This window comes from Bos indicus x Bos taurus, chromosome 15 (assembly GCF_003369695.1).
Source record: "Bos indicus x Bos taurus breed Angus x Brahman F1 hybrid chromosome 15, Bos_hybrid_MaternalHap_v2.0, whole genome shotgun sequence".
Classification (NCBI taxonomy): domain Eukaryota; kingdom Metazoa; phylum Chordata; class Mammalia; order Artiodactyla; family Bovidae; genus Bos; species Bos indicus x Bos taurus.
The window spans coordinates 3,248,924-3,270,493 of NC_040090.1; the positions used below are offsets into that span (position 1 = coordinate 3,248,924).

At 49.7% G+C, this 21,570-nt stretch overlaps 1 protein-coding gene across 2 annotated transcripts; it reads left to right on the forward strand.

Annotated features, from left to right (window-relative positions):
• Window positions 1-2,229: 2,229 nt before the first annotated feature.
• LOC113905277 (proteoglycan 3-like) lies at window positions 2,230-9,328 on the forward strand. 2 transcript variants are annotated; one of them, XM_027562312.1, is made up of 6 exons: window positions 2,230-2,316; window positions 5,721-5,857; window positions 6,293-6,585; window positions 7,065-7,196; window positions 8,329-8,440; window positions 9,195-9,328. In XM_027562312.1, the coding sequence occupies exons 2-6, from the start codon at window positions 5,797-5,799 to the stop codon at window positions 9,251-9,253; spliced, it is 657 nt and encodes a 218-aa protein (XP_027418113.1). In that variant the 5' UTR covers window positions 2,230-2,316; window positions 5,721-5,796; the 3' UTR covers window positions 9,254-9,328. The 2 variants fall into 2 exon arrangements, with proteins under 2 accessions (XP_027418113.1, XP_027418112.1); XM_027562311.1 differs by lacking the exon at window positions 2,230-2,316 and adding an exon at window positions 2,633-2,690.
• Window positions 9,329-21,570: the final 12,242 nt, after the last annotated feature.

The window sequence follows — 21,570 nt, forward strand, 5'->3', positions numbered from 1 at the left end:
TCAGAAAACCATTTTGCCTTTTTGCATTTCTTTTTCTTGGGGATGGTTTGATCCTTGCCTCCTGTCCAATGTCATGAACCTCTGTCCATAGTTCTTCAGGCACTCTGTTTGTCAGATCCAATCCCTTGATTCTATTTCTCACTTCCACTGTATAATCATAAGGGATTTGATTTAGGTCATACCTGAATGGTGTAGTGGTTTTCCCTACTTTCTTCAATTTAAGTCTGGATTTGGCAATAAGGAGTTCATGATCTGAGCCACAGTCAGCTTCCAGTCTTGTTTTTGCTGACTATATAGAGCTTTTCTATCTTTGGCTGCAAAGAATATAATCAACCTGATTTCACTTTTGGCCATCTGGTGATGTCCATGTGTAGAGTCTTCTCTTGTGTTGTTGGAAGAGGGTGTTTGCTATGACCAGGGCATTCTCTTGGCAAAACTCTCTTAGTCTTTGCCGTTTCATTCTGTACATCAAGGCCAAATTTGCCTGTTAATCCAGGTGTTTTTTTGACTTCTTACTTTTGTGGTCCAGTCCCCTATAATGAAAACGACATCTGTTTTGGTTGTTAGTTCTAGAAGGTCTTGTAGGTCTTCATAGAACCATTCAACTTCAGCTTCTTCAGCATTACTAATCGGGACATAGACTTGGATTACCATGATATTGAATGGTTTGCCTTGGAAACGAACAGAGATCATTCTGTTGTTTTTGAGACTGCATCCAAGTACTGCATTTCGGACTCTTTTGTTGACCATGATGGCTACTCCATTTCTTCTAATGGATTCTCACCCACAGTAGTAGATATAATGGTCATCTGAGTAAATTCACCCATTCCAGTCCATTTTAGTTCACTGATTCCTAGAATGTCAGTGTTCACTCTTGCCATCTCCTGTTTGCCCACTTCCAATTTGCCTTGATTCACGGACCTGACTTTTCAGGTTCCCATTCCATTTTGCTCTTTACAGCGTTGGCCCTTGCTTCCATCAGGCTGAGCATCTGAATGTGACCCGTGGAGGGATGCAAGGATCTCCAGAGCGTGGCCTTTCAGTCAGCAGGATTTCGTGGCTGGAAGTGTTGGCTGCTTCCTGTACATGATCACATGGGATACACATGGAGGGGAGGCAGGAGACCGTCCCTGACGCTTTTATTTTTTCTTAAAAAAAAAAAATCATTTCTTTGTCGCTGTGCTGGTCCTTGGTGCTGCGCGCAGGCTTTCTCTAGTTGCAGCAAGTGAGGACTGCTCTACAGTTGCAGCTCAGGGCTCAGTTGCCCCATGAGACGTGGGATCTTCCCAGACCAGGGGCTGAACCAGTGTCCCTTGCCTTGCAAGGCAGACTCGTAACCACTGGACCATCAGGGAAGCCCCGAGTCCTCTACTCTTGTGCTCACCTTGGGGCACAGGATTCCAACCTCGCTGAGGCCGAGGGAGTCCCAGTCCGAGGTGAGGCAGGAGGGTGTCCTGAACCCACTTAGCTGGGGCAGGTGCAGTGATCAGAAAGTGAGACATCAACGCTGTGAAGCCCTTTTCTCCAGAACTCCTCAAATACATAGAAGAACATAAGGTCCCAGGGTCTTAGAGGCAAATAAATAACCTCATTTAAACATTATTTTATTATTTATTCATTTGATTTGGCTGTGCTGGGTCTTCTTTGGAGTTCAAAGGCTTCTCTAGCTGTGGCCCTGGTCTGTAGAGCTCAGGTGCTCAGTAGCTGTGTCTCGCAAGCTCTGTTTGTGGCAGCAAGTGGGATCTAATTGCCTGACCAGGGATGGAACCCCAGCCCCTGATTTGGGAGCTTGGAGTCTTAGCCAATGGATCACCAGGGAAGTCCCACCCCAGGGCCTTAAGAAGCAAATTAAGAACCCTAATATTTTGAGTGTGGCCCCGATAGGAGAGGCTACTTAGTCAAGTTTGTAAAGTGAGGTAAAAAATTAAGAAATCAAACCGAGGTCCGCTGTACCTGCTGTTGTCTAGATTTCCATGATGGCGGTTTTCTGACACAACTTACGGGTTCAGCCCTGTGCCGGTGCAGAGCTTTCGCTCCTGTCCTCAGGAATTTTGTGTTCTGGTGCGGGGAGGCGTTGCTTCTCGTTGATCCAGAATTAATCATAAAGAGCAACAAAGTCCCTCGTTTATGAAGCATTAAATATGTGCTGGGCTCTGACTTTGTGCTCAGGGAGACTTCATCTCGTTCCTCACAAATCTCTTCTGTTGGTGGTGTGTTAGAGGCAGAGGTGTGACTTCTATCTTTGGGGGTTAAATCAACAAGGAGGCATTTGGGCTCCTGGAAAGATCCTGTGTCTTGACGTGGCTCCATCACAGGGTGAGTCTCCTCTGGGACAATTCCCCGCGCAGTCTACGATACAGTGCAGGCGACAGGCCGCATCTTACGCATCCTTAGATACATTTTAAATACAGTAGGAGCGCTGGCCTGATATCCCCACATGTGGGGTTCGTGTCACCCTCCCCTGCAAAACGACGCTAACTAAGCCCTGGGCAGTTCAGCTGGCGTCTTTACAGCAGAGTCCCTGGAGTTCCTTACATCATCCTGAACACAGGGCGGGCCCTCAACAACTCTCGGGCCTTCCTGGTTGACCAGGGAGACAGCTGGGTCCTGGTTTCCTGACATGTGGGCTACCTCGAGCCCACATGCCTGGCACTGTCCTCGGAGCATTACTGGAGCAGATCTCATTAGAGGTAGGCGCTGTCATCAGCCTTGGTTTGTGGGTGGGAATATTGAGACCCGAGTGGCTGACTCTGGAGTGGCGATTGCATTTTACAACACAGCACACTGCCCTCTGTGAGATGTGGGGCTGACGGACCTCACACAAGGGGCAGAGCTGAAACCCCTACGAACAGAGATGCCGCGGTAAGCTCCAGAGGTGGGGTTTCCCGGATGCTGAAAAGGTAGGCGCCACTACCTAATGGGTAACAGTTGAGCGAATCAAAGACAGCAAGGTCATGGGAGTCACTCACTAGGGTCAGACATGCGTCTTCGACCTCGCCGTGTGGCCTTGGGCAAGTCACTTCCCCTCTCTGATGGATCTGTCGACTAGAACGGCGGTGCCTAAGGCCCTCAGGTGAACGTAAAGACTAAGAGGGTAGGATAAGGATACAAAAGCCTTACTGAAGCACAGCGTTGGGATGGTGTGGAGCTCCAGAAATGTTATGTCCAGACTTCCAGCCCCATGGTTAAGACTCTGAGCTTCCCCTGCAGGGCGTGTGGGACCGATCCTTGGTTGGGGAAGTAAGACTCCGCCTGCCTCGTGGCAAGGCCTAGAAAGCTGTTTCCAGTTTCACACTGGGCCACATCATCATGATATCGAGGGGGCCCCTGAAGTCACTGGGATGTCTTTGCCCAGGGTCAGCCTAGGGGAGAGGCCGGCGAGAGGGATGGGATTCCAGGGACAGGAGGCCAAGGGTAGGCAGGCGGATAAGGAGCTGGAAGGCCTGTCTCTGACTTGTCGTGTGGTCTTGGGCAACTTATTTCAGCTCTCTGAGAGGCTGTTTCCTAATGTGTGAAACAGGGACGTTTACATGAAACAGCGCTTGAGAAGTGTATCATGGCGTTGGTCTGCAACACCAGCCGATGTTATTGGTCATCCCAACTGCTGTGTGAAATGGTGTCCCTGGCCTGGGCCCAGGACTGGGAGAATAATGGAGGAGTGCCTAGGCCTCCACTCCTCCTCCAAGGGAAGTCTCCAGCTTGAAATCTGAAGACCAGGTTTTCCCTCTCTGGAATTGACCAATTCCCCCCAAGCCCCAAGTCAGGTAGATAAGCTGAGGGTCGGGTCCGTTGGCCCCGGGAGATAACGGCTGAGACCGTTACTCTGTAATCAGCCCAGAAGTGGCCTCTCAGACACTTCTTCATTTGCAGGGCCCGGGGGAGAGCAGAGGCCAGGCAAGAAAGCCTAGGTGACCTGTCACTGGTGCCCTGAGCGCTGGGCTGGAATCCAAGGTACAAAAATACTGCCCAGCTAGGCTACCCCAGAGTGGAGGCCCCGCCCGGACGGGTCCACAGGTTCAGGGCCGGGACCTCTGGCAGAATCCAGCCTCAGCCCTTGCTGGCCTCTCCTTGGATTGCAGTGAATGTGGCTGGAACTTGATTGATGAATATCTTGATGTTTGTTCATCACAGTACTTTCGCAGTGATTCTGACTTTTAAGAAAGATTGCATGAAATGTTTATTTATCTTGACTACTGAATTCTTTAGTGTCCCCTTGAACTCTGCAACTGAACTGAGTGCCTCATTTGCTGCCTCTTGTGCCGACCATGGGGGCTGGTGGATTGGAAGGGAAGCGTGGCCCACAGAGAATGGGAAGACTCAGTACGAAGGTCTCCACTCCAGCTGTTGCTTCCTTGTGAGAAGATCTGCCTCTAGGCTGGACAACAAGGCCTGAACTAGGTCAGTGAACTTGAGAGAGGCAGTTTTGCATTCTTGAGGACATTTGGAAATGTGTGGAGACGTATCAGAGTGACTTAACGGTGCTGAACTTTCTACAAAACATAGGAGAACCCCTCCACCGACCCCCATCAAAGAATGATTTGACTCCCAACAATAATTGTGCAAAGGCTGAGAGCCTTGATCGAGAGCCACGGTATAAAGGAAAGAGCATGCGTTTTTCATCTTAAAGATGAGAAAGAGATGGAGAGAGAGGAGAGGGAGAAACAGGAAGAGAGTGAAGAAGGGAAAGAGGGGGAGAGACAGACACAGAGAGGGAGAGAAGGTTTTGAGCCTCAAAGGCTTAGTAATCCCAGCTCCCCCACTTCCCACACAACCTTGGCAAGTCACCTGCCCTCTCTGAATCTCAGTCATTCTTCACATCAGTGAAGTCGGGCTGATCGCACGTCCTCGTGGGACCGAGGTGAGGAAGGTGAGGAACCAGGGATGTGATGCACAGGAAGCGTGCACACACAGCCCAACAAGAGCTCAGGAGGGCCGAGCCTCCCTTACCTCCCCCTCCTCCCCCTGGTCTCCCTGCCCCCCGGATCCTCCATGGCATTTGCTGGAAAACTGACCCAGGGAAGGCTGCTTCTGGGACTGAAGAGGATTGTACAGACCTGCACCCTTTAGGGGCACTGATAAAAATTCAGTCTGGACAGTAGTCACGGGGGCTTCTGGAGCCTACTAGGGTGTTGGGGCATCTATGTCCAAACAGGAGGCAGGTCCCTGGCGTCCCGCAGAGTGCACGGCCCAAGGGTGGGAGGACTGAGCCAACCTCTTATCAGCCCCACTGTCCAACCCCCGAGCCTGGGGCAATCCTCCTGGCCTCTTCCCATTTCCCCAAAGCCCAGTATAAGGGCAGCTTCTGTGCGCCAACAGCCAGAGGCTGAGAGCGGAGGCTTCAGACTCTCAGGAGGTAAGACTCCCTCGGTTTCCCCGGGAGGACAGGTCCAGGCCTGGGAAGAACCCAGGCTTTATATGGGAACCAGCGGGGACTCCGGTCCTGTGCACCTTAATGACCCCTGTCCTCCCCCTTCTTCCCCAGTGTGTCTGACTCTGGCCCTGAAGGTGAGCACGCTTGTTCTTGCAGGAATGCTGGTCTGAGCTGAGCTCTGTCCCAGGGAGCAGTGATGTTCTCTCAGGAAAAGGGACTTGGGCTGACAACCCCCTGTTCTTCCCCTGATTCTCCAGCTCGGGTTCTGTTCGCTGGGAGACAAGGAAGCTCTCTACTTTGCCCTTTAATCTACCAGTTGAGCAGACCCTGCCTCTCCACTGTGTTCCAGGCGCCGTGCAGACACAAGGGAAGACCCCAGGAGGGAACGTGGAGCTGTGTGTCTGTCATAAGACGACTGTAGGAACATGAAAGGCTGCCTGCTCCTGCTCTTTCTGCTGCTGGGGACAGTTTCTGCTCTCTATCTGGGTGAGTGCTCCCCTTCCCTTCTCATTCATCTTCCGCTCATCTTTCTTGCATCATTTTTTGTTCTGGTAGGTCCAGGGCCACAGCCCACTGTTCAGTTGCCCCAGCCCCTCTCTAGTTAGATTTCTCCCGGACCCAGAGCTGTGACCTGAACATTCCCCCAGGGCTCCTTTCCAAGGAAAAACACCCCCTGTGAAGATGAGGGCTTCTCACATCTCTCACTCCCAAATTACTCGCACGTGGTGTCAGCTGGGATCAGGTTCTCATGCATTTGTGTGTGTGATGCAAGAGTTCTGGGTCATCCAACCCTTAAGGGATCCTTCCCGTCTTTGGTTGCAGATGGGGTCCCTAGGAAGACTGGGTGGAGCCATCAGAGCTGTCCGTGGTCCTGGAGGAAGGTGGTACCTGGTCTGATGCTGGGGTATTTCTTCTTTGCAGAGAATCATGTCCCCCATGTGGGCAGTCCGGAGACACAGGCAGACCTGAGCCAGGATGCTGAAGGCTCAGGGGGGCAGGAAGGAGAGCTGGCCCTGAGTGGTGAGGTGCTTGAGTCGGGAAGAGAGGAGGCCGAGGACACCCACGATGATGAGGGGGCCTCAGACCCAGATGACTTAGATGAGGACGTGCAGTGTCCCAAGGAAGAGGAGACAGTGCAACTTCCAGGCAGTCCTGAGTGCAAGAGCTGCCGCTACAGGCTGGTGGGGACCCCAAAGAAGTTTAAGAAAGCTCAGGTATATGGCAGCGAGGCTGCTACGGGGGACCTGGGATGGAGAGACGGGATTGGATTCAATGTTCTGTTTCTTATTATTTAGACTAGTGGTTCTCTTAGCCTAATATGCATCAGAAAAGAAAGTGAATTAAAGAAAGTGCAGTTGCTTAGTCCTATCTGATTCTTTACCACCCCATGACTGTAGCCTACCAGGGTCACCTGTCCATGGGATTTTCCAGGCAAGAATACTGCAGTGGGTTGCCATTTCCTTCTGCAGGGGATCTTCCTAACCCAGGGATCAAACCCAGGTCCAGCATTGCAGGCGGATTGTTTACCAGCTGAGCCACCAGGGAAGCCCAAAGAAAGGCACAAGAGATGGGATTCAGGGGGAGCAGTAGATATCTGATTTCTGATTTGCAAATGGATGTGGGGTCTGTCCTGGAGACTCAGGAACTTAACATGAAAACAGTGAATTTTCTCTCCCGCCTGTTCTCTCTGCAGAGAGTCTGCAGGAAGTGCTACCGAGGCAACCTCGCCTCCATCCACAGTTTGAAATTCAACCTTCAGGTTCAGAGCTTGGCCACGAGGATCAATGAAGCACAGGTTTGGATCGGAGGCTTCATCAGAGGTTGGGTAAGTGAGGCGCCAATGTCCAGAGAGAAGAAGCTCTTTCTTTCTGTCCTTTATAAAAAGGTTGGTTTAATACTGGGAAGTCAATCCCGTATCTTTTAAAAGCCTTTTTCTTGTATTCATATTTGCCCACACACGGGCTTTCTCTAGGTGTGGTTGGGGCACCCTCTGGCTGTGGGGCATGGGTTTCTTACTGAGGTGGCTTTGCTTGTTGGGGCACACAGAATCGAGAGCCCCACTCAGCAGTGGGAGCGCGAGTGGGTGCTCTGCGACACGTGGGGTCTTCCAGGACCAGGGATCGAACCCACGACCCCTGCAAGGGCAGGCAGCTTCTTCACCACTGGACCACCAGGGAAGGCCCGGGGCTCGGGCGTTTCTGAGCGCCTCAAGGCACCACCTGCCCCCACCGAGCCTCATCCTGGCCCCGGAAGCCGGCTTGTGCTGACTGAGGAGACGTGATGACTGAGCGCTTCTCCTCCTCACCCGTGTTCAGTGGCTTCACGCTTGCAGCTTGAAATCTGCCCTGGTGGGTGCGTTTGCACAGAGAAATGGACAGTTATCATAAACAGGGTTCTTTCTTTCGTCTGCCTCACACTCTCCACCAGAGCTGGCTGTGAAATGTCTACCAGTCCATCACTGGAGTCAGGAGACAAGAGTTCACACCCAGCTTGGTCCCTTAGTGGCTGAATGCCTGCCTCCGTATTTCGGTGTCCTCATCTCTGAGGGGGTCCTTCTCTCAGAGTGACCCTGGGGGCTGTGCCTGAGTAAGTGCTCTCAGCTGTGGTCCCGGGACCAGAGTATCAGCATCACCCGGTAGCTTGTTGAAATACAGGATCCTGGGCCGCACCCCAGACGTCCTGGATCAGAATCCACATTTCCACCAGATCGCCAGGAGATGTGTCTGCTCAGTGAAGTTTGAGAAGCCTGCTCTGCGTGAGAGCTGGAAGCGATGTTTTCTCTTCTGTGTCATTACCTGTAAACCGTTGGGGGTGGGTCTGTACGGTGGGGTCCTATCCAGGTGACACAGTGAGAGGAGATTATAGACGTCCAGAAGGGATGCTCAGGGGACTTTCAGGAGCCCCAGCACCTGTCTTCCTGGACCTCCGCCCTCTGACCCAGCCTCTCTCTTCTCTAGTGCCTGTGGAGGACATATCGCTGGACTGATGGGAGTTCTTGGAATTTTACATACTGGGCCAGGTGGCAACCTACATTTGGGAGAGGCCGTTGTGTGGCCCTGTGCACCAGAGGTGAGGGGGCCAGGCGCCCGGACAAGGTGGGGGTATGGACTCGCACACACGCCCCTGTGAGCTGCACAGACACGCCTCCCCTCACACAGCCTCCCCCACTAGAGAACTGCACCCTGTGTGTGAGCAGGGCTGAGGTGCAAGGATCCTCAGAGCCACAGTGAGGGGTCCTGGATGGGCTGGGGGCTCTGTGTCCTCCAGACTCAGCGAGGCTCCTTCCCTTCCTCTGACGGGACGGTGGCAAGGAGAGAGTGTGGGACAGACAGGAGGGACAGGAGGGAATGTGAAGTGTGGCCGAGGGACACGGGAAAGATGTGGGAACTAGGGCCAGCTGACAGATGATTCCCCAGCTCCCAACAGCAGGGCTGCCCGACGTGCGGGAGTTTAGAACAGGGGCGAAGACCACACGGGCTGCTCAGATGGCCGAGGTCCACATCTGGCTCCATTCACTGCTTGTCTGCTGAGATCAGGGCAGGTTATCACTCCCCCGAGCCTCAGTTTTCCCCATCTGTGAAGTGGGAGTGCTGGCAGCCCTGACCTCCTGGCATCACTGTGAGGATGGAAGGACAGTCCATAGGAAGCCCTTAGCACACTGTCTCTGCAAGAGAAGAGCTCAGTGATTGTGGCTAGCTGGGACATGGGGAGACATACGGCCCTCGGCTTGGCCAGCAAAGGTCAGATGAGAGGTGCCTGGTGGGGCACTGGGGACTCAGGCCACACTCAGGTGGACTGACAGCACTGTGCTTTCTGCCTGCAGGGGGTCACTGGCGACGAGCTCCGTGCAAAAGGCGGCTGCCCTTCATTTGTTCCTACTAAGCCAGAGGCGGGAGACCCTGCCCCTGACCCCGGCCCCCCTGCCTCTCCGCATCATAAAGCCACATTCTCACAGCATCTCCTGACTGTTGTCTCCTCACTGCCCACTTTGGAGGAGTCCTCTGGGTTGGAGAATCCTGGAAGCTCTCATTCTGCCTTTGCTGGGAAAGATTGAGGGCAGGCAGAGAAGTGGGTGACAGAGGATGACATGGTTGGATGGCATCACCGACTCAATGGACATGGGTTTGGGTGGACTCCTGGAGTTGGTGATGGACAGGGAGGCCTGGCGTGCTGCAGTCCATGGGTTCACAAAGAGTCAGACATGACTGAGTGACTGAATTGAACTGTTGTTCCATGTCCAGTTCTAACTGTTGCTTCCTGACCTGAATTCAGATTTCTCATGAGGCAGGTCAGGCGCTCTGATATTCCCCTCACTTTAAGAATTTCCCAGTTTACTGTGATCCATGCAGTCAAGGCTTTAGCATAGTCAATGAGGCAGAAGTACATTTTTTTCCTGGAATTCCCTTGCTTTCTCTACGATCCGACGGATGTTGGCAATTTGATCTCTGGCTCCTCTGCCTTTTCTGAGTCCAACTTATGCACTTGGAAGTTCTCAGTTCATGTACTGCTGAAGCCTAGCTTGAAGGATTTTGTGCATTACCTTGCCAGTATATGAAATGAGCATAAATGTATGGTTTAAATATTCTTTGGCATTGCCTTCCTTTGGGACTGGAATGAAAACTGACCTTTTCCAGTCCTTTGGGCACTGCTGAGTTTTCCAAATGTGCTGGTATATTGAGTGAAGCACTATAACAGCATCATCGTTTAGAATTTTATCAGCTCAGCTGGAATTCCATCACCTCCACTAGCTTTGTTGGTAGTTATGCTTCTTAAGGCCCACCTGAGTTCACACTCCAGGATGTCTGGCTCTAGTGTTGTGATTATTCGGCCCATTAAGATCTTTTTGTACAGTTCTGTGTATTCTTGCCACCTCTTAATAATCGTCTTCTGCTAGGTCCTTGCTGTTTCTGTCCTTTATTGTGCCCGTCTTTACATGAGATGATGCCTGGTATCTCCAGTTTTCTTAGGGGAACTCTAGTCTTCCCCATGCTGTTGTCTGCCTCTATTTCTTTGCACTCATCCTTGAGGAAGGGCCTTCTTCTCTCCCCCTGCTGTTCTCTGGAACTCTGCATTCATTGGGGAGATCTTCCCCTTTCTCCTTTCCCTCCTGCTCTCTTCTTCCCACAGCTATTTGTAAAGCCTCTTCAGGCAACCACTTTGACGTCGTGAACGTCTGTTTCCTTGTGATGGTTTTGGTCACTGCCTCCTGTCCAACGTTACAAACTTCTGTTTGTAGTTCTTCAGGCACTGTGTGTGCCAGACAGAATCCCTTGAATCTATTTGTCACCTCCACTGTATAATCATAAGGGATTTGATTTAGGTCATACCTGAATGGCCTAGTCGCTTTCGCTACTTTCCTCAATTTAAGTCTGAATTTAGCAATAAGGAGCTCGTGATCTGAGCCACAGTCAGTTCCAAGTCTTGCTTTTTGCTGAGCTTCTCCATCTTCAGCTGCAGAGAATACAATCAATCTGATTTCGGTATTGACCATCTGGTGATGTCCATGTATAGAGTCTTCTCTTGTGTTGTTGGAAGAGGGTGTTTGCTACGACCAGTGCGTTCTCTTGGCAAACTCTGTTAGCCTTTGCCCTGCTTCACTCTGTACACCAAGGCCAAATTTACCTGTTACTCCAGGTATCTCTTGACTTCCGACTTTTGCGTTCCAATCCCTTATGCCAAAAGGATGTCTTTTTTTGTGTGTTAGTCCTAGAAATTCTTGTAGGACTTCATAGAAAACAATTGGATTAAAAATATACTGAGCATGGCCCTGCCCTCCAGAGCAAGACCGAGTGTTTGCCACAGCCGGTCTCTCCCGTCAGGATGGTTGCACAAGCCTTTTATCCTTATCTGACAGAAGGCAGACAGAAGAAGGGAGAACTACAAACCCAAAGATTCCAGAATGAAAACTCCAATTACAATACGCTAAGCAAAATGATCACATGGACCACAGCCTTGTCTAACTCAATGAAGCTCTGAGCCATGCCGTGTAGGGCCACCCAACACAGACGGGCCATGGCGGAGAGTTCTGACAAAACGTGGTCCACTGGAGAAGGGATGGCAAGCCACTCCGGTATTACTGCCTTGAGAACCCCATGAACAGTATGAAAAGGCAAAAGGATAGGACACCGGAAGAACAGACCCCCAGGTTGGAAGGTGCCCAATATGCCTGTGGGGAATAGTTCATAAAGAACGAAGAGGCTGGGCCCACGTGGAAACACGGCTCAGTTGTGGATGAGCCTGGCGGTGGAGGTAAAGTCCGATGCCGTAAAGGACAATATTGCACAGGAACCTGGGATGTTAGGTCCACGAAGCAAGGTAAATTGGATGTGGTCAAGCAGGAGATGCTAAGAGTGAACACTGACATTTTAGGAATCCCTGAACTAAAATGGACTGGAATGGGTGGCTTTGGTTCAGAATTTAATTCAGCCACCTGGAGGTGAGTCCGAGGCCCAGCTCTCTGCGAGACGGCTCCCCAACCATATCCTCATGGGAGGCTGTCCTCCTCACTGCCCTCCATCCTGCGTCCCCTCTCTTGTCCCCAGCCTCCCTCCCCTCCCTGGAGGGGCCATGGTCTCAGCAGGGAGCTGCCTCGCTCCCTGAGGGGCATGGGGCCCAAGTCAGGCCGTGTGCAGCCAGGTGGCTCCCGGGCTGGCTCTCCAGCCCCGGGTCTCCCGGCTTCTTCCATATTCTCGGTCCGGGGATCACTGAGACAGAACAGTGTTCCTGCTCTTAGCTTCATCCCAGGCTGGGCTCCAGGAAGGATCAGAGCTTGAAAAAGCAGGAAGCTGAGACTGCAAACTGGGTTCAGAGGGCAGAGAGCCCTGGGTCGTGAGAGAGAGAGTGAGAGAGACTTCCTGGGGGTGTGGCTCTCCGTGGGGCCCAGGGAGCGTGCTCAAGGATGTCTGGGGCACCTGTGTACATGGGTGTGTGGGTGTCTTGGTGTGTGCATGAGTAGTCTTCATACACCTGTATATGTCTGTGTATATGTGAATCTGTGCTTGTAAATATGCACAAATCTGTGTGAGTCAGCGTGTATTTGTGTGTTGCTTGTGTGCACATTTTCTACATCTCTATGGAGATGCTCGTATGTCCGTGTACATCCCTGAGTGTGTTTATCTACTCATGCTTTCTCTTTCTCCACCTCACTCTCAAGGTCACCGAATGGTGTGGCTCGTGTGTGTGTGTGTCCAGCTGTGTTCTCCATTGCAGGACAAATCCCAGGTGAAATTCTCTCTACTTCCGGGTCTTCTACTTGGGACAACTTCAGCTTTTCATCTGAGTCAGTCTCCTTGGCCTTTAGCCTTTCTGTCTTGACTCCTTTCTACAGTTTCTGGGATCAGAGTCGCAGAGCCACCTTCCTCCCTGGCCACCCCCTGTTTCAGGATCTCTGCTCGTAAAGGAGCAGGGAGTCTAGAGCGGGACTTGCAGGGGCTCCTCAGGCTCCTGCGAGCCTGCAGTCGTGCCCTACTGTGACATTCTCAATGCTGTCCTTTCTGCAAGATGCAAATGATGATCGAAGGGTTGCTTCTTTTGCCGTGAGCTCACTGAGTGTTCTGGGCTAGGCATTTTCTGTGCATTATGTCCTTTAATCCTCATAACGACCCCATGAGTTATGTGTGCGGTGCATCCGTATCTCAAACGAAGAAAGTTAGTAGATGATGGAACCAGTACCAACCCCTCAACTGCCTGACCCTAAGTTCATGCTCTTAACCACCAGGACCTCATGCGGGAGCCTGGGTTCCTCTGGGCTGAGTGTGTGCAGTGGGGGTGGTGAGCTCCATTCAATCAGATCAGTCGCTCAGTCGTGTCTGACACTTTGCGACCTCCTGGACTGCAGCACACTAGGCTTCCCTGTCCATCACCAACTCCCAGAGCTTGCTCAAACTCATGCCCATTGAGTCGATGACGCCATCCAACCATCTCATCCTCTAGTCCCCTTCTCTTCCTACCTCAATCTTTCCCAGCATCAGGATCTTTTCAAGTGAGTCATCTCTTCGCATCAGGTGGCCAAAGTATTGGAGTTTCAGCTTCAGCATCAGTCCTTCCAATGAACACCCAGGGCTGATCTCCTTTCGGATGGACTGGTTGGATCTCCTTGCAGTCCAAAAGACTCTGAAGAGTCTTCTCCAACAACACAGTTCAAAGGCATCAATTCTTCGGCATTCAGCTTTCTTTATAGTCCAACTCGCGCATCCATACATGACTATTGGAAAAAACATAGTCTTGACTAGATGGACCTTTGTTGGAAAAGTAATGTCTCTGCTTTTTAATAAGCTGTCTAGGTTGGTCATAACTTTTCTTCCAAGGAGCAAGCATCTTTTAATTTCATGGCTGCAGTCACCATCTGCAGTGATTTTTCAGTTCAGTTCAGTCGCTCAGTCGTGTCTGACTCTTTGCGACCCCATGAATCACACCACGCCAGGCCTCCCTGTCCATCACCAACTCCCAGAGTTCACCCAGACTCACATCCATCAAGTCAGTGATGCCATCCAGCCATCTCATCCTCTGTCGTCCCCTTCTCCTGCCCCCAATCCCTCCCAGCATCAGAGTCTTTTCCAATGAGTCAACTCTTCGCATGAGGTGGCCAAAGTACTGGAGTTTCAGCTTTAGCATCATTCCTTCCAAAGAAATCCCAGGGCTGATCTCCTTCAGAATGGACTGGTTGGATCTCCTTGCAGTCCAAGGGACTCTCAAGAGTCTTCTCCAACACCACAGTTCAAAAGCATCAAGGCGCTCAGCCTTCTTCACAGTCCAACTCTCACATCCATACATGACCACAGGAAAAACCATAGCCTTGACTAGATGAACCTTTGTTGGCTAAGTAATGTCTCTGCTTTTGAATATGCTATCTAGGTTGGTCATAACTTTCCTTCCAAGGAGTAAGCGTCTTTTAATTTCATGGCTGCAGTCACCACCTGAAGTGATTTTGGAGCCCCCAAAAATAAAGTCTGACGCTGTTTCCATTGTTTCCCCATCTATTTCCCATGAAGTGATGGGACCAGATGCCATGATCTTCATTTTCTGAATGTTGAGCTTTAAGCCAACTTTTTGACTCTCCACTTTCACATTCATCAAGAGGCTTTTGAGTTCCTCTTCACTTTCTGCCACAAGGGTGGTGTCATCTGCATATCTGAGGTCATTGATATTTCTCCCGGCAATCTTGATTCCAGCTTGTGTGTCTTCCAGTCCACCGTTTCTCATGATGTACTCTGCATATAAGTTAAATAAGCAGGGTGACAATATACAGCCTTGACGTACTCCTTTTCCTATTTGGAACCAGTCTGTTGTTCCATGTCTAGTTCTAACTGTTGCTTCCTGACCTGCATACAGATTTCTCAAGAGGCAGATCAGGTGGCCTGGTATTCCCATCTGTTTCAGAATTTTCCACAGTTTATTGTGATCCACACAGTCAAAGGCTTTGGCATAGTCAATAAAGCAGAAATAGATGTTTTTCTGGAACCCTCTTGCTTTTTCCATGATCCAGCAGATGTTGGCAATTTGATCTCTGGTTCCTCTGCCTTTTCTAAAACCAGCTTGAACATCAGGAAGTTCACGGTTCACATATTGCTGAAGCCTGGCTTGGAGAATTTTGAGCATTACTTTACTAGCGTCTGAGATGAGTGCAATTGTGTGGTAGTTTGAGCATTCCTTGGCATTGCCTGTCTTTGGGATTGGAATGAAAACTGACCTTTTCCAGTCCTGTGGCCACTGCTGAGTTTTCCAAATTTGCTGGCATATTGAGTGCAGCACTTTCACAGCATCATCTTTCAGGATTTGAAATAGCTCAACTGGAATTCTATCACCTCCACTAGCTTTGTTCGTAGTGATGTTTTCTAAGGCCCACTTGACTTCACATTCCAGGATGTCTGGCTCTAGATGAGTGATCGCACCATCGTGATTATCTGGGTCATGAAGATCTTTTTTGTACAGTTCTTCTGTGTATTCTTGCCATCTCTTCTGAACATCTTCTGCCTCTGTTAGGTCCATACCATTTCTGTCCTTTATTGTGCCCATCTTTGCATGAAATGTTCCCTTAGTATCTCTAATTTTCTTGAAGAGATCTCTAGTCTTTCCCATTCTGTTGTTTTCCTCTATTTCTTTGCATTGATCGCTTAAGAAGGCTTTCTTATCTCTTCTTGCTATTCTTTCGAACTCTGCATTCAGATGTTTATATCTTTCCTTTTCTCCTTTGCTTTTCACTTCTCTTTTTTTCACAGCTATTTGTAAGGCCTCCCCAGACAGCCATTTTGCTTTTTTGCATTTCTTTTCCACAGGGATGGTCTTGATCCCTGTCTCCTGTACAATGTCACAAACCTCATTCCATAGTTCATCAGGCACTCTATCTATCAGATCTAGGCCCTTAAATCTATTTCTCACTTCCACTGTATAATCATAAGGGATTTGATTTAGGTCATACCTGAATGGTCTAGTGGTTTTCCCTACTTTCTTAAATTTAAGTCTGAATTTGGCAATAAGGAGTTCATGATCTGAGCCACAGTCAGCTCCTGGTCTTGTTTTTGCTGACTGTATAGAGCTTCTCCATCTTTGGCTGCAAAGAATTTAATCAGTCTGACTTCGGTGTTGACCATCTGGTGATGTCCATGTGTAGAGTCTTCTCTTGTGTTGTTGGAAGAGGGTGTTTGTTATGATCAGTACATTTTCTTGGCAAAACTCTATTAGTCTTTGCCCTGCTTCATTCTGTACTCCAAGGCCAAATTTGCCTGTTACTCCAGGTGTTTCTTGACTTCTTACTTTTGCATTCCAGTCCCCTATAATGAAAAGGACATCTTTTTTGGGTGTTAGTTCTAAAAGGTCTTGTAGGTCTTCATAGAACCGTTCAACTTCAGCTTCTTCAGCGTTACTGGTTGGGGCATAGACTTGGATTACTGTGATATTGAATGGTTTGCCTTGGAAATGAACAGAGATCATTCTGTCGTTTTTGAGATTGCATCCGAGTACTGCATTTCGGACTCTTTTGTTGACCATGATGGCTACTCCATTTCTTCTAAGGGATTCCTGCCCGCAGTAGTAGATATAATGGTCATCTGAGTTAAATTCACCCATTCCAGCCCATTTTAGTTCCCTGATTCCTAGAATGTCGACATTCACTCTTGCCATCTCTTGTTTGACCACTTCCAATTTGCCTTGATTCATGGACCTGACATTCCAGGTTCCTATGCAATATTGCTCTTTACAGCATCGGACCTTGCTTCTATCACCAGTCACATCCAGAGCTGGGTATTCTTTTTGCTTTGGCTCCCTCCCTTCATTCTTTCTGGAGTTATTTCTCCACTGATCTCCAGTAGCATATTGGGCACCTACTGACCTGGGGAGTTCCTCTTTCAGTATCCTATTATTTTGCCTTTTCATACTGTTCATGGGGTTCTCAAGGCAAGAATACTGAAGTGGTTTGCCATTCCCTTCTCCAGCGGACCACATTCTGTCAGATCTCTCCACCATGACCCGCCCATCTTGGGTTGACCCACGGGCATGGCTTAGTTTCACTGAGTTAGACAAGGCAGTGATTTTGGAGCCCCCCCCCCAAATAAAGTCTGTCACTGTTTCCCCATCTATTTGCCATGACGTGATGGGACCAGATGCCATGATCTTCATTTTCTGAATGTTGAGCTTTAAGCCAACTTTTTCACTCTCCTCTTTCACTTTCATCAAGAGGCTATTTAGTTCTTCTTCGCTTTCTGCCATAAAGGTGGTGTCAACTCATATCTGAGATTATTGATATTTCTCCCGGCAATCTTGATTCCAGCTTGTGTTTCTTCCAGCCCAGCGTTTCTCGTGATGTACTCTGCATATAAGCTAAGTAAGCAGGGTGACAATATACAGCCTTGACGCACTCCTTTTCCTATTTGGAACACGTCTGTTGTTCCATGTCCAGTTCTAACTGTTGCTTCCTGACCTGCATACAGATTTCTCAAGAGGCAGGTCAGGTGGTCTGGTATTCCCATCTCTTGAAGAATCTTCCACAGTTTGTTGTGACCCACACAGTCAAAGGCTTTGGCATAGTCAATAAAGCAGAAGTAGATGTTTTTCTGGAACTCTCTTGCTTTTTTGATGATCCAGAGGATGTTGGCAATGTGATCTTTGGTTCCTCTGCCTTTTCTAGATCCAGCTTGAACATTTGGAAGTTCACGGTTCTTGGAGAATTTTGAGCATTACTTTACTAGCGTGTGATATGAGTGCAATTGTGCGGTAGTTTGAGCATTCTTTGGCATTGCCTTTCTTTGGGATTGGAATGAAAACTGACCTTTTCTGGTCCTGTGGCCCCTGCTGAGTTTTCCAAACTTGCTGGAATATTGAGTGAAGCACTTTCCCAGCATCATTTTTTAGGATTTTTAAGAGCTCAACTGGAATTCTATCACCTCCACTAGCTTTGTTCGTAGTGATGCTTCCTAAGGTCCACTTGACTTCACATTCCAGGATGTCTGGCTCTAGGTGAGTGATCATACTATCATCATTATCTGGGTCATGATGATCTTTTTTGTACAGTTCTTCTGTGTATTCTTGCCACCTCTTCTTAACATCTTCTGCCTCTGTTAGGTCCATACGGTTTCTGTCCTTTATCAAGCCCATCTTTGCATGAAATGTTTCCTCGGTATCTCCAATTTTCTTGAAGAGATCTCTAGTCTTTCCCATTCTGTTGTTTTCCTCTATTTCTTTGCACTGATCACTGAGGAAAGCCTTCTTAGCTCTAGTTGCTATTCACTGGAACTCTGCATTCAAATAAGTATATCTTTCCTTTTCTCCTTTGCTTTTCACTTCCCTTCTTTTCACAGCTATTTGTAAGGCCTCCTCAGACAGACATTTTGCCTTTTTGCATTTCTTTTTCTTGGAGATGGTCTTGATCCCTGTCTCCTGTACAATGTCACGAACCTCCGTCCATAGTTCTTCAGGCACTCTATTTATCAGATCCAATCCCTTGATTCTATTTCCCACTTCCACTGTATAATCGTTAGGGATTTGATTTAGGTCATACCTGAATGGTGTAGTGGTTTTCCCTACTTTCTTCAATTTAAATCTGAATTTGGCAAAAGGAGTTCATGAACTGAACCACAGTCAGCTCCCAGTCTTGTTTTTGCTGAGTGTACAGAGCTTCTCCATCTTTGGCTGCAAAGAACATAGTTTTTGGCAAAACTCTATTAGCCTTTGTCCTGCTTCATTCTGTACTCCAAGGCCAAATTTGCCTGTTACTCCAGGTGTTTCTTGACTTCTTACTTTTGCATTCCAGTCGCCTATAATGAAAACGACATGTGTTTTGGGTGTTAGTTCTAGAAGGTCTTGAAGGTGTTCATAGAACCATTCAACTTCAGCTTCTTCAGCATTAGTTATCGGGACATAGACTTGGATTACCGTGATATTGAATGGTTTGACTTGGAAAGGAACAGAGATCATTCTGTCGTTTTTGAGATTGCATCCAAGTACTGCATTTGGGACTCTTTTGTTGACTATGATGGCTACTCCATTTCTTCTAATGGATTCTCGCCCACAGTAGTAGATATAATGGTCATCTGAGTAAATTCACCCATTCCAGTCCATTTTAGTTCACTGATTCCTAAAATGTCAATGTTCACTCTTGCCATCTTCTGTTTGACCACTTCCAATTTGCCTTGATTCATGGACCTAACATTCCAGGTTCCTACGCAATATTGCTCTTTATAGCATCAGACCTTCCTTCCATCAGCAGTCACATCTGCCACTGGTAGCACCTGCAAAGCACATGCCCAGTAATGGGGTGTCCTATGGAAACAATATGTGGGCCCCTTCCTCTCTCTCTAAGAAGGCCCCATGGACCCCACACTACAGTCTCCTTCAGAGTGATAACTTCTAGTCCTTTTTATGGAACACAGTAGGGTGGGGAGACATGATCTTTACAAGGCAGAAAGCTCTTGGGTGGGGCTAAGCAGAGAAGATCAGTGTCTGGAAGGAAAAGAAATCCGTTTCAGGAAAGCACTTTTATTGCTGGGGGTGGGAGGGCCCAGGTGGAGGCTGCCCAGATGATCCACCTCAGTAGAAAGAGTGGAACAGGAGGCTGAGCCTCAGTGAGTGACTGCAGGGTGTCCTGTGAAGACACAGCAGGAAGGGCTCTCAGCCTCTTGTTCCCCTGACTCAGCCCCAGGAGGGTCTTTCCCTCCCCACCCCACACCGAGGTGGAGATGAGTCTAGAGACCCAGGAGGTCCCTCTCCGGAGGTCTGGCTCTTCCTAGCCCCTCCCCTCTAGGCTTGCTGTCGGTCACCCCTCTCCCACCTCCCCTCAGGTGCCCAGGGTCACACATGTAGCCGCTGCCCCAGGGATGGCCGGCTGCCCGGGACGCAAATTCCAGGCACTGATGGCAAGCTAGTGAAGGGTATCCAGCGACCCCTGAGGAGGCGAGAGGGAAGGAGAGGGGCTGCGGCTTGGGAAGGGAAGCAGGTAGGCAGCGCTGGCCTGTCCGTGCCTGCTGCTGCTGCTGCCTGCCCAGCATCCCCCTTAAAGGGGGGCTGGACCATGCTGGACACCGGCTGGCCAGCTGAAATGGAGACCCATATCAATGGTCACCCTCACATTCTCTGTGTCCCAGGGACATATGCATCCCTCTGGCTCTAACAAGAGGAAGGCAGGCGTGGCCACCCCATCCTACGGATGAGGAGTCAGGCTCGTCTTCCTGCCCAGGTTGGACAGTCGGAGACCGAGCGGGACTTCCACACACATATCCTGATCCTAAATGTTTGGCAGGACTTCCCTGGTCCCGTCTCCGGTCTTCAAGTTGGACTCTCAACGCACTGTACTTGCATCTCCATGTCTGAGGGCATTTTCTCCCACAAACGGCTATTGCCTTAGTGTGCCTGGATAGTAACAAGCCCCTGGGAACAGTCCACAGCTCCCAGGAGTGAGTGTGTGAGAATTGCAGTCCTTTGCCCCCTCGAGTGGAATAATTCTGGGGCGTGTATTGGGCACCACTTCCCAGGGTTTCCCAGCAGGATCAACTTGCAGTTATCCACTGAGGAAGCTGGCTTTATCACACACAGTGTATTGGCTGCCTTCTCTTCCCCGTGTGAACCCTCCTCTGAGTTCCAGCACCTCCCAAATACTCTACTTGCTCAAATTCTGTTTCAGGGTCTGTATCTGGGGACTTAGCATAAGTCAAACTGCTATTAAAATATGTACAACTCTGTGTGAGGTCTCAGAATATGATAAGACACAGCTTCAGGAACATAAGGATGATTGCCATACAAGCACCAAGTGAAATTTGCTCAGTTGTGTTCAACTATTTTCGAGCCTATGGACTGAAGCCTGCCAGGCTCTTCTGTCCATAGAATTCTCCAGGCAAGAATACTGGAGCGGGTTGTCATTCTTTCTCCAGGGAACACAAAAGAATCTGCTACTTGTTTCTGCTTATTGTGCATCTGTAAAGCACCCCAGCCGTTGCGAGTGCAGGCACGTGTGCTAAGGCACTTCCGTCATACCCAACTCTCTGTGACCCCATGGACTGCAGCTGGTCAGGCTCCTCCATCCATGGGATTCTCTAGGCAGGAATGCTGGTCTGGGTTGACGTGCGCTCCTCCAGGGGATCTTCCCAACCCAGTGATTGAACTCATGTCTCTTACGTCACCTGCCTTTTCAGGTGGCTTAGTTACCACTCGTGCTCCCTGGGAAGCCCCTAGCTGTGGCAGGCACCTTCGAGGATGGCCTTGTGTGATCAGTAACTATTGTCCCTTCGACAGAACCAGGCTTAGAGAAGTGGTGACCTGGTTTGTGCCCCAGGCTGACCATCAGAATGTGACCCATGGAGGGATGCAAGGATCTCCAGAGTGTGGCCTTTCAGTCAGCAGGATTTCATGGCTGGAAGTGTTGGCTGCTTCCTGGACATGATCACATGGGATACACATGGAGGGGAGGCAGGAGACCGTGCACTACCTTTTAAAAGAGTCATTTGCGTGTGGCTGTGCTGGTCTTCATCACTGCGTGCAGGCTCTCTCTGGTTGCAACAGTGAGGACTACCCTCTAGTTGCAGCTCAGGGCTCAGTTGCCCCGCAACACCTGGCATCTTCCCAGACCAGGGACTGGACCAGTGTCCCTTGCCTTGCAAGGTGGACTCGTAACCACTGGACCATCAGGGAAGCCCCGAGTCCTCTACTCTTGTGTTCCCCTTGGGGCACAGGATTCCAACCTCGCTGGAGCCGAGGGAGTCCCAGTCCGAGGTGAG

Coding starts and splice junctions, on each gene's coding strand:
- LOC113905277 (XM_027562312.1), top strand. CDS start 5,797: ATGAAAGGCTGCCTGCTCCTGCTCTTTCTGCTGCTGGGGACAGTTTCT. Junction 7,197..8,328: donor GAGGCTTCATCAGAGGTTGG/GTAAGTGAGGCG, acceptor TCTCTTCTCTAG/TGCCTGTGGAGGACATATCG. Junction 8,441..9,194: donor TGTGGCCCTGTGCACCAGAG/GTGAGGGGGCCA, acceptor TTCTGCCTGCAG/GGGGTCACTGGCGACGAGCT.